We start from the raw sequence: 14,420 nt of genomic DNA, 5'->3' as shown, positions 1-14,420 counted from the left end.
AAGAATGCCTAAATGGGAACTATGGAGAACAGAAACAAACTCGTTTACCGGACATTCCACAACATTAAATGAAACGTAACGTAAACATCTAAAACGTATGACGTGACACTTTAGGACCTACTGTTATAGGCGAATAATAAAACAGTAACCTAAACAGTAAATAAACAGTAACTCTGATGTTGCTGATTATTTACCCCATCACATCATGTTTTTATTCCAGTTACATGTCGCCTGAATGTGCTTTTTAATTGTAACTGAAGTAACATGATTGACTAATGTCCATGTTCTTCTCGTCTCCTCATAGACCTGGCTAACAGACGTGGAGAGGAAGCTGCTGGAGAAGGACAGCACTCTGCGGAGACAAAGCGCGCCTTTTGATTCACAGGGAAACGCAGCCAACGTCGCTAACAGCTGTGCGCAGAACAGAGAGAGGTACTCCTGAAGCACGCACGCACGCACGTCCACACACTCACACACCCTGCCTGCTTGTCTCCCTGTGGTATTCTGTCTCCTCGCCCTTATTAACTTTGTATTCATTTGGACTGTTGTATGTATTACATGTCTTCTGTGCACAGTCCGGACGGCAGCTATACGGAAGACCCCAGCACGGAGACGGTGCAGTTCAAGTCCCGCAGCACTGAGTTCGACGACGAGTTCGACGATGAAGAACCTTTACCCACCATAGGAACGTGCAAGGCTCTCTACCCTTTCGAAGGTAGCGGCAGAAATATCCTAGAGGATGGAGCGCACATTTTTTATCTCTTGAGATTTTGTTTTTATCTGCCAAAATGCTAATCTGTTCAAAGATCAATTCATGAGCAGTTGAGTCAAACTTGTAGGAGAATATCAGTTACCATGACGCTGCTTGACCTCAGTTAGCTTTCATAACCCTTATATTCTTTTCAGTTCAAAATGAATTATGTGAAGATTTTACTCAACAACACTATCCCCCCCCCTCACCCCCCCATATGAAACTTTCCCAACTTGTCTAATCACGGTTTCAATGAAATTTCTATAGAGATCATTTAACAACAGTAATTTACACAGTTCCAGAAATATATCTTTCTCTTGCTGGACCAGATAGTCAGATTACAGTAGAAGAGTTGGGCAGAGATTAAAAGAAGGAACTCTGAGATATATGAGGAACCATATGATTTGACTACTAGTGTAGAAAGCATGACCAAAACAATAGCACTAACAGCATCCTGGAGAGCAGGCCTACAGGTACAGCTCAGTAAAAGGATGCTAAATATCAAGTACCATACTTAAGTACAGCACTTGGCTTGTATTTTATAATCAGAGTATTGTATTTCGGTGTGTCTCATAATGAGAGAGCAAGCTCAGTGTTATATATAAGACGCATATACTTATGACTAATAAAGCCTCAAATTGCACAGCTTGTATTACAAAGAACAACATTTTCCATATTTTATTCCATATTACATATCTACAGTTATGATCTAATAATATACACTGCAAGGCAAAGGTTTTCAGTAGTTTAATCGCTATTATTGTCACAAGGCCTAACTAAAAGTGTTCAGTGAGGTTGAGGTCAGGGCTCTTTGCAGGACACACCAGGCTTGGCCAGCCATGTCTTCAAGGACCACAGTTGTCATTATCGTGCTGGAACATGTTTTGGCTGCTTAGTTCCGGTGAAGGGAATGCAAATACATTGTAGGTAATAGTGTGCTTCCAATGTTGTGGCAACACCTTGGGGAAGACCTACATTTTGGGTGTGAAGGTCAGGTGTCCACATACTTTTGGCCATATAGTGTTGAACTGGTAACCTTGGAGTTGGTAAAGCACTGTTTTAGCATTGCATCTGGACTAAGAGGGAGTTTGGACAGGTGACAAAGCAGGCACCATTTTGAACAAAGGAGGTCTGAAAATATCCTGCCATTCTCAGTTTGAAAATATCGTATCGTATTATTGCATTTTGAACACCACACACCCGTTGTGCATCTCCACCAATTTAAACAATGGTGCAATCATTTCTAACCACAAATTTGCGGGGTTTTTGCTTAACTTTTTTTACACCAGAGGCCAAAAAATGGAGTTTGTGCCTGTTTTGGCGGTGCCTATGTTCAGCATTGAATTTATTAGTGATGTCACACGCCACAGTAGTGGTTAATTGCTCAGATGAAAGTAGACCCTCTGGGCTTTAAGAATTTGCAGTTTTTCATGAGTATTTCTTCTTTGATTTTACCAAGCCTACTACGTTTAAATATTATAAATTTATTGTGGCAGTTACATACAGTGTTTTAGTATCAAAAAAGCTTTAGTTGTACTATCCGTTTTATCTCTGTACCAATGTTTTGTGGAGAGGTGTGAATTGTTGGCCAAGCACGAGGCTCACACTCCTCCCCTTTCCCATCACCCTGCTCACCAGCAGCTAAACACAGAGTCACGATACTCTACACACAGAAACCCAACACTGTCCTGACTAATCTTATAACAGACTTGCGGCAATACAAAAATTCAGTTGTTTATACTGATTGAAAATGTCTGATAAGTCGATTTCCATACGGCCGGTGGAATAGAACAACAGCGTCCTGTGAAAAAAGGTTAACTGTTACTGTATTGCTGAGTCATCTACAGCTATGGACATCTATTTGGTAGTGAACAGAACATGACTGTTCAGTATGTTGAGTATGTTGTTTGTATGTATATTCCTAAAACATGTCCCCTAACTTCCTCACCTCTTTAGGTCAGAACGAGGGCACCATCCCAATGGCGGAAGGCGAGATGTTGTACGTGATCGAGGAGGACAAAGGCGACGGCTGGACTCGTGTGCGCAGGAACGAGGACGAGGAGGGATACGTGCCCACGTCCTACATCAAGCTCTGCTTTGACGCCAACTCCAAAGGTGCCATGACCTATATTTAACCCACAGAGCTAAAACAACATGCGTAGCATCAGCGCCTTCTTCTGACTATCCCTGTCCTCTGGCCATTTTTATAGGCCAGGAGGATGGTGTATATGCTTCACTTTAGGCCATTTCTGCTTTTTAAAATGTTTTTTGTTTTTTTTTTGCATATAAGAATGCAAGAGAGAGAGAGCTGGACGGACTAGGAGCTATCTGAAAAACCACCTCCATCCTATAGGACAGGAAGTGGACTGAATGTGCAACATATCATGTAGCATATCAGACTATTTGTGTCAGTATTTATAGGCTTCTTTATTTTGCATCTCTCTCCCTCAGTGCGAAAAAGAGTGGGGGGAAAAAAGACTTTTCTGTCCATAAGGATGAGAAGGCAATAGAGCCACCATTGAGGTGTGCTGGTAGAAAACGCTGCTTAATTTACATTTCATATCATATCTTTGGGTATTGTGGTTGTTTTTGTATAAAAAACAAAAAAAAACAAAACCATGTATGTTTATATGTCTGTCTATGGCTGAGCCACAGGTAATATTTCATTTTGAGCTAAGCAAATTCTTTAAATTTAGTAAAGAGATATTGACAGTCAGCAATAACGGTGTTGTGAGGCTCCAGTCAAATATCAGATTGTATTTCAAAAAAAAAAAAAAAACCCCAGACATTTTCAATTTTTATTACAGTTTCTGTACTTCAGTGTTTAAAATCCTAAATTATATCAATGTAAATACTCTACGAGCAAGCATGAAAGAACAATGTCTAGTCTAACGTTTACTCAGGTACTTATTTCTTTGTATTTGTTTAACTAATAAATATACAACGTTTTCCCCCAAGCAGTTAGATTCAAGCTAAACGTGTATAGTCATAATTTAAAAAAAAAAAAAAGAAGAAAAGAACTAGCTACATTAATTCCTGCATGCTCATAACAAATTTAGCTTTGAATAGCTTTACATTTTCCACGATCTCTGATTTGAGACAGCAGCTAAACCAAGCTAGAGTAGTTAAAGTGCTATAAACAAAACGACGTGCGTGAGAGAATAAAAGAGTCCACGGTTTTTGGAAACGTTTTGCATGCAGTTCTTATCACATCTGGCAAGACGAACCAGTTGAAGACATTTCCATGACGATTTAAATGACGCAAAGCGAAAAAAAAAATAAAGCACATCTCGTGATTTCCGATGCTAATAGTGTTGATGTGATTGCAGCTGCTTCTGCATGCTTTTTTAACGCATACAGGCTTTCTGTCGCTGTAAGATTAAAGCTTGTCCATCGTCTTTTTTCTTTCTTTTTTTTTTCTGTAAAGCAATAGTAGCTGTAAATTCTGCCTCACTGCTTTATAGACTGATACAGCAGGAAATATTAACACTGACACTTTTTTGATCACCGGCTAGGTGATGGATTGACGTATGCATGAGGAAAACGGCGACAAAGTATTGTCATGGGTTAGTACTGTATTTTTTGGACTGTTAGACGTAATCGAGTAGAAGACCCTTCCACCACAGGTGTAGTGCGCATCGTCTGGATAACTTCACGCAGGCCGAGACCTTCCGACAAAGTCACGTAGTGACGTGTAATGCTGCATTAGCAATAAAATAATGCTGTCATAGAAGCTATTTTTTTCCTGAGCCCTTCTCAGTCGGTTCTCATGGGGTCGACGCAGAACCCAGGCAGGTTCATAGCACCACACAGACATTTCTAAGTTTACTTAGAAATACAGGATGGTCAAAGCATTTTGTATTTAATAAGCTGTAAAAGTCACATCACCTGCTTGTGGGCAAATAAAAAGTGTCTTAAAAATTGTCTCCAGAAATGACGGTATTCCTATGCCACATGTCTAACATCTTGTGTGATTTTTTTGTTTGTTTGTTTGTTTGTTTGTTTTTTCTTTGCTTCTTTTTTTTTTGTTCTTTTCTTTGCAGATCCCTAAAAGCGTTTGGCTGGCACAGGAGTGGCAGGGCAAGCGTCCTTGCGTGAAACATCCTGCTCTTTAATGCGTAGTCAGAGAGGTGCTGTGTGAGGCCGTCTGACAGGCCGATCCATTCTTAACACAAACTCTGAATCTCCTCTTCTTCGGGCCAGAGGCAGAAAAAACACACCTGCGCGGAATATTGTCTGAGATCTTTTTTTTTTGTTTGTTTGTTTGTTTGTTTGTTTTTTAAATAACCCGTGTGCTAATGATTTGCAGAGCTTGCTTCTCGTGTGAGCCTAGACTTCTCAGCCTTGTGTAGTTGCTGCTTGCTGTCTGACCAGAGCCATTAGTTCTAATCTCTAGTCCTCAGAATCAGATACAGGACCGTGACGTGCTTCTAGTCAAGCTGGTTCGCATAATAGTCATGATCCAGTAGCTGCTGTCTTTCTCTGGCCTGCAGAAGGTTCTTGAGGATCCCTAGGGCAATGATTTTTATGAACGTATTTATCAGGCCATTGTGAAAACCGAAAAGCATTTAAATGTTAGGGTGGGTTAAGTGGGCGGGTGTTGGGAGGGTTGTTATTTTTAAAGGTATATCATATATCATATACAAAATGGTGGGTTTTTTTTGTGACTAAATCTGAGTGAAGTGGTTGAAGCGGGCAGCTTTAGAGTTGCAGTCCTTCAGTCGGTCACTCTTTCCTCACAGAGGTGAAAGCAGTGCCACCTCACTCACTCACTCATGCTCACTTTCTTCCCTGTATTGTGTGTATACGCCACATCTCCTGTCTTTCTCTCACTTTTCTCTCTCTCTCTCTCTCTCTCTCTCTCTCTCAAACTAATAGCGCTTTTGCATTGGACACTGCGGCGCGATATAGTACAGTTACTAATCCAAATCTAGATCTACTGGTTGAGTCCCTGTGTCCATTGTCCATTGGCTAGCTGTAAAAGTAGGCGGAGTTTTGTGAAGGTTGTGAGGTGGTTTAAATAGCAGAACACTCGGCATATAAACACGATTAGATACGTCGATAAGTATGTGTGCGGCTCAGCCGCTTGTCTACCTCCGATGACTCGTACTAATCAAGAAACAGAGTGAATTCGCTGGTCTGCTGTAATTGCAGAGCATAAGTAAGTAAAGGGTGCCAATATTTATCTTTAGTAAAAAAAAAAAAAAAAAAAAAATTCATGAGAATGCCGGTTTTCTTTGTGATATTAAAATCCAACAAAAAGAACAAGTTGGAACGCCGTTTCTGTAATCTCAAGTGAGACACATCGTGCACTTCACACATTCAGTGTAGGTATTTAGCGAATAATAAAACACTTAGGAAAATAATCAACAGCCACAAAGGTGATTTTTTTTTTTTTTCCTATAACACATCCTGCTGTGTTTTATTTCGCTCGCTCCATCACTAGCCCCTCTTCTTTACAATACAAAAAAATACATCTAGTGAGACTGCTAAATGCAAAGTCTTCTTACTGACTGTTACAAAGTGCTGACGCTGGAGACTCCTTCCATAAATGTTAATAACTGTCTCCTTACAGGAAGCTTCACTATAGCAAGGATTATATGTTTTTCCTTTGTTCAAGACAAACAACACTTAAAACAAGAAAAAGATTACCTAATCTTTTAGATTTCAGGTAATCTTACAGGTCCATGTGAATGAGTTGTTACTATAGTAATGATTATGTATTAGAACAAGCGAATTCGTATAAACATGCGAGTTGCTGTTATAGAAAATTAATCAACACCTTCTGGCCAATCAGAATGGAGAATTCTCTTGATAGATAATCTAGAATGAGGGATTTGTTATCGTACCCCACTGTCTGGTGGAAAAGCGCAAATATTCTTTGTAGTTTCCTCTCTCTACCCTTCCTGTCTTCATCTTCCTGTCTCTTACTTTTTCTCACTTTAAGTCTGTTTTTTGGCATCCCTTTTTTTTCTCCATCCATCTCTTGCTCTTTCATTGTAGTTTTTTTCTACTCTCTCTTTCTCTCTTTCAAAATCTCTCTCTCTCTCTCTCTTTCTCAACTTCTCTCAATCTCTCTCTTTCTCAATCTCTCTCTGTCTCTTACTCGTTCTCTCTCTCACTTTCTCAATCTCTCTCTCTTTCGATCTCTCTTAATTTCTTTCTCTTTCTCAATCTCTCTCAATCTTTCTCTCTTTCTCAATCTCTCTGTCTCTTACTCATTCTATCTCTCACTTTCTCAATCTCTCTTTTGATCTCTCTTTTGATCTCTCTCTCTTTCTCAATTTCTCTCTCTTTCTCAATCTCTCTGTCTCTTACTCATTCTCTCTCACTTTCTCAATCTCTCTCTCTTTCGATCTCTCTTTCTCAATTTCTTTCTCAATCTCTCTCTTTCTCACTCTCTCTCAATCTCTCTTTCTCAATCTTTCTCTCTGTCTCTTACTCATTCTATCTCTCACTTTCTCAATCTCTCTGTCTTTCGATCTCTCTCTCTTTCTCAATTTCTCTCACTTTCTCAATCTCTCTCTTTCGATCTCTCTCTCTCTCTCTCTCTCTCTCTCTCTCTCTCTCTCTCTCACTTTCTCAATCTCAATCTCTCTCTCTGTGGGCTCAGTGGCCGTGGCCATAGCCGTGTGTCGTGTAGCTGTAGTGGTGCGTTCACTCGATGTTGATGATGTTCTCCAGCTGGTGCTGTGTTTCTGCGCATGCATGCTTGCCCCGTCTCTTTGTCTGTGCCAGTCTTAGGGGTCCAGCAAGTTCCTGCCTTCACTTCCTGACAGGCGAACTTGCTTCTTCAGTTGTGTTCGTGCCTGTGGTTTACTTTATTTATTATTCATTTTCTATTGAATTCAAAGGTTTTATTTTCGCCACTCGTGCATGGCCACTTGCTTCATGCTCCCTAAGTTGTTTTTTTTTTTTCTTCACTTTTTCTTTTATATGAAAATCAAAATGCTTCTTTTTGATCAACGTCATTTTGCAGTAATTTCAGCTGATGTTAAAAACAAATAGTTACCTCATTTTTGATGGCTTTTGGGCTGCTGTTTGAATCAGCTCTGAATGACTAACATTGTGGTTTATCTCCATTTATAAAGAAAGAGTACTGCAGTGCTGAGCTGCGTGTTTGAGTGTGTGTGTGTGTGTGTGTGTGTGTGTGTGGGTGGGTGCGTGTGCGTGCGCACGCATGTGTATGTGCGTGAGTGCATTCTCTGTATTGTGCTTTGGATTTTCTGACTCTCTCTTCCCTTCAAGACTTTCTCATAAACACCAAACTGCCAAGATATCAGAGCCTTGTAACGTCAGTGTTGATCCCAGCTGCTCCCTGTTTATTAGTAATAATAGAGCTTAATTCTATTCAATTTTCAAAACAGAATCATTGTAAAATGCATCACCTTTTTATGTGCAAATTAATCAAATTAAAGGCCATTGTGAAATATACTGCTGTGTCAACATTGAGTGTTGTATAAATCTTAATTATTATATTAATAATATCATTGATTATAATAATTCAATTATTCTGTTTAGTACATATTTAAAACTCTGTTCTATATTTTTGTTAGTATTTAATGCTATTTTTCTGTAATCAAATAATTAATAAGTAATCATTTTTTTTGCCAGTAGATGGCAACGCAGGGCAGTTGAAGCTACAGCTGCTGATATACACAGACATCCATTCTCAAGCTGCATGAAATATTTCACGTCATCTATAAATATAAATACACACACCTGACTCATGACTGCTTTCTGAAACTGATAATGAGTAAAATTCAGGTTAAGTGATTAACCTTAAAAGCCATTTTTTGTATAGTCTTATAATTATGAGATACTAAGTCATAATCTGGAGATACAAACCATAATTCTGAGATGCCAAATCATAATTTTGTGATACTAAGTTATAATGAGATACAAAGTCATAATTATGATATATCAAGTCATAATTCTTTGATACTAAGTCATAATTGAGATATTAAATCTTATTATGAAATACCAAGTCATAAGTTCAACATACTATGTCATAATTATGAGATTCCAAGCCATAATTTTGAGATACTAGGTCATAATTATGAGAAACTACACCATGGTTATGAGATACAACGTAATTATTCCAAGATACGATCTCATAATTTGCAGATACTAGGTCATAATTACAAGATAACAAGCCATAATTTTGAGATACTGTCTTATGTTAGAACCATACCAACAGTATGCCAGAAGTCTGACTCATTATTTTGAAATACGAAATACTATGATTTAGTATTTCAATACTGTGACTTATCTCAATTATGACGTCTAGTATCTCAAAATTATGATTTGTTATGCCACATTTAGGACTTTTTATCTCATAATTATGCCTTATAAATTATGCATTTCAGAATTATGAGTATCTCAAAATAATAATAATAATAATAATAATAATAATAATAATAATAACAAATGCTGCCGATGACGACAACAACAACAATAATAATACGAATGATGATAATAATAATAATAATAATAATAATAATAATAATAATAATAATAATAATAAGTATTATCATTATTATTATCATTATTATTATTATTATTATTATTTTGTCTGAGGTTTTATAAGTGGTGAAAATGGGCTTCCATAGAAAAATCAATTTAATTCTAAAAATAATTCCTTTTAAAAATGAAAATTGTTTCTGACTAATGTTAAGACTGAAACAGACAGCAGTTAGATTAGATTATAATGTGTGTTTGTAGATCAGAGCACTGAAACTGTATGTTTTACTGTGTAACTTCATTTATAATTCTATGCAGTGCTGCAAGCTCATAATGAGCACAGTGGGACATCTACAGCTGCAGTCACTGGATTTAATACACATATTTATATCATGCATTTTTATTCATTTCTATGCTTTTATTTTTTGTATAGCCTATTAAAACTTGATGCAACTTAATCATATTTAAATAACCATAGAATTTTGAAACTTATAAATGTCACTGTAACAGACATTCAAGACGTGATGGAAGAGTTTTAAACAAGGATCCTAACAGAGGGTGTGTTCAAGAGGTGCATCAATTCAAGCCGGAGTGAGATTACTGGGATTGGCCAAACGATTTTGAGAGAGCAGGCGGGATTGGTCAAAAGTTATTGCAGAGTGGGCGGGATTGGTGAAATATTTATAGGGTGAGTGGAATTGGTTAAACTTTTTGTTTTGCTGGATTGGGCAGGTTTATAAGCGGGCAAATGTTTTGTGGGAGCAGAGAGGAGGTTTTTTTTAGGGACTAGCTGGCATTAGTCAAACTTTTTGTGGGAGTGGACAGAATTGGTCAAGCTTTTTTGTGGGAGCAGGTGGGATTGGTCAAAACTTTATAGGGAGTGGGTGGTATTGTTGAAATGTTTTTGGGAGCGTGCCTGTGGTTGTTCAAACTTTCTTGTGGTAATTGTCTGGATTGGTCAGACTTTTTTTGTGGAATCGGGCAGGACTGGACAAACCTTTAACAGGAGCAGATGGGATTGGTCAAATCTTTTGCAGTAGTGGGTGGGATTGATCAGAATTTTTGTAGGAGTTCCCAGGATTAAAACTTTTTAGTGGGAGTGGTGCACTGCAAAAAAAATGACATCTTAGCGAGTAGATATACCTTGAATATAGTCAAATTTATCTAGTATTTCCTATTATAAGATTACAATAAACCGAATATAAGACCGTTAAACCTATTCCAAGCCATTTGTACTCATTTCAAGCTTGAAATAGGCTTCATTTTATTGGCAGATAATTTTACTCATTTTAAGTATTTATTTCTAGAAGGAAGCAAAATTATCTATCAATAGAATAAGAAAACTACAAGCATGAAATGAGCAATAATGTCCAGAAATAGGTTTTTAATGATCATATATTTGGTTTGTTGTAATTGTATAATACTAATTAAGATAAATTGGATTATATTCAAGATATTTTCACTTGCTAAGATTTTTTTGCACATTTAATCCCCACACTTTTTTTTATGGGAAGTGGGCAGGATCGGTCATTCTTTTTGCAGGAGAAGATCAGATTGGCCAATTTTTTTTACTGGAGCAAACAGAATTGATCAGATTTATGGGGGAATTAACAAGATTAGTTAAATATTTTGCACAAGTGGCTGGGATTGATGCAGTTTTTTTGTGGAAGTGGACAACATTTTAGCAAGAGCAGGCGGGATTAGTCAGTTTTTTTGCTGCAGCAGATTGGATTGATCTAATGTTTTATGGGAGGTAGTGGGCCGGAGTGAGATTTCAAAAATGTTCCTGTGAAAACCTCTAGCTTGCTCTTCTTCTGAGCATTTGAGCCAAATGTCTATCAACTCAATCACAGTGTTTTGTCTTTCAAAACATATGTTAATTTTTTAAAAAAAAAGAAAGATTGGTACGATACTGCGATGCATCGGTTGGTAAAAGATGCTCGTTTATTCCTAACATTCCATTTTCATTTTAAATACCATTCAAAAACTATTTATAATGTTTCAATGTAATTTACTAACACACACACACACACACACACATACATACACAAACACTCACCTTGACCTGCTGTGTGTGATAGACGCATGGACGCATGGCCTCATAGACAAATGTTTTCCTCCTGCAGGGCCCTACAATTGGGGGGGGTTCAGGGGGATGTAATTAGTTCAGCAGGTGAAGACTGGGAAGGGCAGATAAAGAGGAGAACTTCTTACATCACTTCCTGTATTTGTCTTGGGCTTTATTTTCTAACTGTGGAATGCAATGCCTCTTAGAAGCTGAGGAATTCAAAACAAGTCCATCAAGTTTGAATAGCTTTGTTTCTTTTTATACTTTTTTTTTTTTAAACATATGTTTTGCAACCCCACCCAAATATCACAAGACTTTTGTATCCCTCCCTAACCCCCACATGTTCTCCCAGGATTCATTTCCTGCCTAATTGTGTGACTTTCTGTTCATCAGGCCAGAGAACACTGGACCTAGAACTGTTTTTAGTAGTATGGGTTTATAATAAGACATAAATAAGTTCATAAATTTAAAATGCTCTTAATGCAACATTAAGGGACACTAAATGGATATAAATAGGTATATCAGGCATTGGTGTACTTATATCTATATATATGCTGATGTGTAACTCATTGTAGCAGTAAATCATTTGTTATGTATTACACGGTCAGTTGTAGACCACTGATGAAAGGAAATTAGTTGAAACACTGCACTATAGCAGGGATATTTTAGTATATATTGTTTAAATTGCCATTTGTTCTGTACTGATTAATATGTCTAGCAAATGTACAAGCTATTCTCAACTTTAACGGTCATAAACTGTGATTTTTCCACCCATAAAAGCTAACATATGTCAGTATTAAACAACACTATCGAAATGCAGGCACAGGTAAAAAAAATAAAATAAATAAAATAAAATAGTAAAGAAAAAGCACAACATTAAAAAACTAATAATAATGGTGGCAGCTAATGGTGGCTGTACCGTGCATGTAAGAGCTGAACTCATATCCCTGCCAGACTCACTCATTACAGCTCGCCCTGAAGAGGGCAGGAAGTGTTTCTGCAAGATAATAATCTGCTGTTACTTTTAGAAAAAAAATCAACCCAATTTTTTTTTCATTGCCGTTTAAATCATGCAAAAGGCATAAGAGGTTGCTCAAAGTTGACTTGATGCTTTTTTTAATGATGCTTAACCGCTCACCTCTTCTAGCATTGTTCTACTAGCAAAAAAAAAAAAAAAAAGGTTCAGCATTCATTGTGGACTGTGTCTGCCCTGAGGCAACTTCAGCGTAATGACTTTTTGTGAGGATGGGTCAGGGTAGGGTTGCCGAAATGTCTGCTGCTGATTAATGCATTTAGTCAGGTAATAATGTGCAGTAAACAGATGAATTCATCTCAATGCCTGTGAGCAGGGAGTCACTTTCCTGGAACAATGACACTGTGGAAGTCTGACACTTCTCAATTGAGCACAACTCCTCCCACAATCTCTCCAAGTCCCACTGAGACTCACTGGTTTATTCAGTTCATTTGGTCTTTCTGAGAGAACTCTGCATCACAGGCTGCATGGTTTCATGAAACCGTTTCGCAATGAACAGAAAGAAATTTGCTTTCAATCAAAAATGAGAACCGACGCAGTGTGCTTGCTGGACTTTGCAAGAAACCGTGATTTTCTCAGGCCTCTGCGGGTTTGGCACTGCTTGGCCTTTCTAAAATCTGTCAGTCAGAGCTGACGCAGATCCGCTTCCTGACTCGGTAAGATTTGTATTGTTCGGACTGTGCGCGCTCCTGTATCTCCATCCACCAGCCACTTCCTGCTTCCTCTTGCACAGGAAATGCTGTGCTGCTTTCCTCCACTCCTTGTGCAGCACTCTGGACATAAATTTAACTTTCCTGCTGTGTTATTCCAAAAAGCCACATTTCTTCCACATTAGATGATGGCTGGTTAAGCATAGTTTGTGATGGAAACGCGCACACAAGATTAGCACTCGGCCCGCCATATTGTCATGAGCATCATTCGCTGTGACAGCTTTACGACGCGTGGAAGGTTTATGTTTTAATGCTGTTCCACAAATGTTATGTCTGTCAAAAAAATTGCGGGGTCAGTACAGTATATTGCAGGGTACAGTACAGTACAGTTCTCTTTTCTTATACTATATGCCTGGGACTACCGCTTTTATTAAAATAATCAATAAGTAAGAACAGGCCTGATATGCTTCACTTATATGTTTTCTGCCGAATCATTTCCTTCATCAGAAAATTTCTATATTCATATTAAAAATCCTGCGGAAGAGTTAGTCACCAGCCTTCATTGTTGTCATAGCAACAACTAGCAATGATAACAGATATGTCATTAATATTAGGTCCACTGCTGTTAAAATGTCTCTGATGGTACTTGAGTCAGTTGAACTTCTTTTGGTTTTCCCAGTGTATGTACACTCATCTGCCAATTCCTTAGATACACCTACATTTCATTCATTCGTTCATTCTTCAGTAACCGCTTTATCCTTATCAATGTCGCAATGGATATGGAGCCATTGTGCATGCACACACACATTCACACCTACAAGCCATTTACTATAGTCAACCCACCTACCAGCATGTTTTTATGAGGACAGAAGAACCCGGAAAACCTGGAGGAAACCCACACGAGGACAACATGCATGGAAACTCCATACTGACAGTACCCCAAGTTCAGGATCCAGCCAGGGACTCTGGAGCCACCTCAACCTAGGTTGTACACCCTAAAAGGCTGAATCTAGAACTCTTAAGGGTTCTTCAGATGTCCTCTATGAAATCCAACAAGTGAGTGTACACTATCAGAAATAGTTCCAAGCTAAAACTCTTAACTAGCCAAAGAAACCTTTGAAGAACCTTTGAAGACATTCATTGACCATTTTGCACTTTGTGGGTCAGTTACTCACTGTAACCCATCTGTTGGTATACACAATGAGTCAGCCCCCCTCTACCTCATCCATCAGTGGAAAGGAACCACTACAGGACCTCAACTGACCAGATGGTACAGTATTTGGGTGGTGGACAGTTCGTAGATCAACAGTGATAGTGAAATGCGACTGACAAAGTAGTGTGTGTGTTGAGAATGATATCTGTAAGTGTGCTTATACCAGAGTGCTGTTGAATTCTTAGATCTGACTAATCAGAAGGTGTGCATTAAGTATCCAGCAGCTCGGACATTAGTTCCAG

The 14,420-nt window shown here is 38.3% G+C and overlaps 1 protein-coding gene and 1 long non-coding RNA gene across 7 annotated transcripts in view; one reads left to right on the top strand and one right to left on the bottom strand.

The window, feature by feature from the left end:
* Nucleotides 1–8,185, top strand: part of fnbp1a (formin binding protein 1a) — a 33,462-nt gene extending 25,277 nt beyond the window's left edge. For 5 of the 6 annotated variants that reach the window (XM_017466960.3, XM_017466962.3, XM_053680399.1 and 2 more), the window contains 3 exons: nucleotides 305–432; nucleotides 576–715; nucleotides 2,708–2,886. In XM_017466960.3, coding sequence (XP_017322449.2) covers nucleotides 305–432; nucleotides 576–715; nucleotides 2,708–2,886 — 447 coding nt within the window. Of the gene's footprint in view, nucleotides 1–304; nucleotides 433–575; nucleotides 716–2,707; nucleotides 2,887–4,794 lie in introns of those variants that run through there. The other variant, XM_053680398.1, reaches the window with a different exon arrangement.
* Nucleotides 963–11,394, bottom strand: LOC108264956 (uncharacterized). The gene is made up of 3 exons (XR_001812560.3): nucleotides 11,274–11,394; nucleotides 2,700–2,895; nucleotides 963–2,552 (listed from the first exon to the last, which is right to left on the bottom strand). It is a non-coding gene; the product is annotated as an uncharacterized LOC108264956 (long non-coding RNA).
* Between the last annotated feature and the right edge of the window lie 3,026 nt (nucleotides 11,395–14,420).

This window comes from Ictalurus punctatus, chromosome 5 (assembly GCF_001660625.3).
Source record: "Ictalurus punctatus breed USDA103 chromosome 5, Coco_2.0, whole genome shotgun sequence".
Classification (NCBI taxonomy): domain Eukaryota; kingdom Metazoa; phylum Chordata; class Actinopteri; order Siluriformes; family Ictaluridae; genus Ictalurus; species Ictalurus punctatus.
This window is presented reverse-complemented; position numbering and strand designations above follow the sequence as displayed.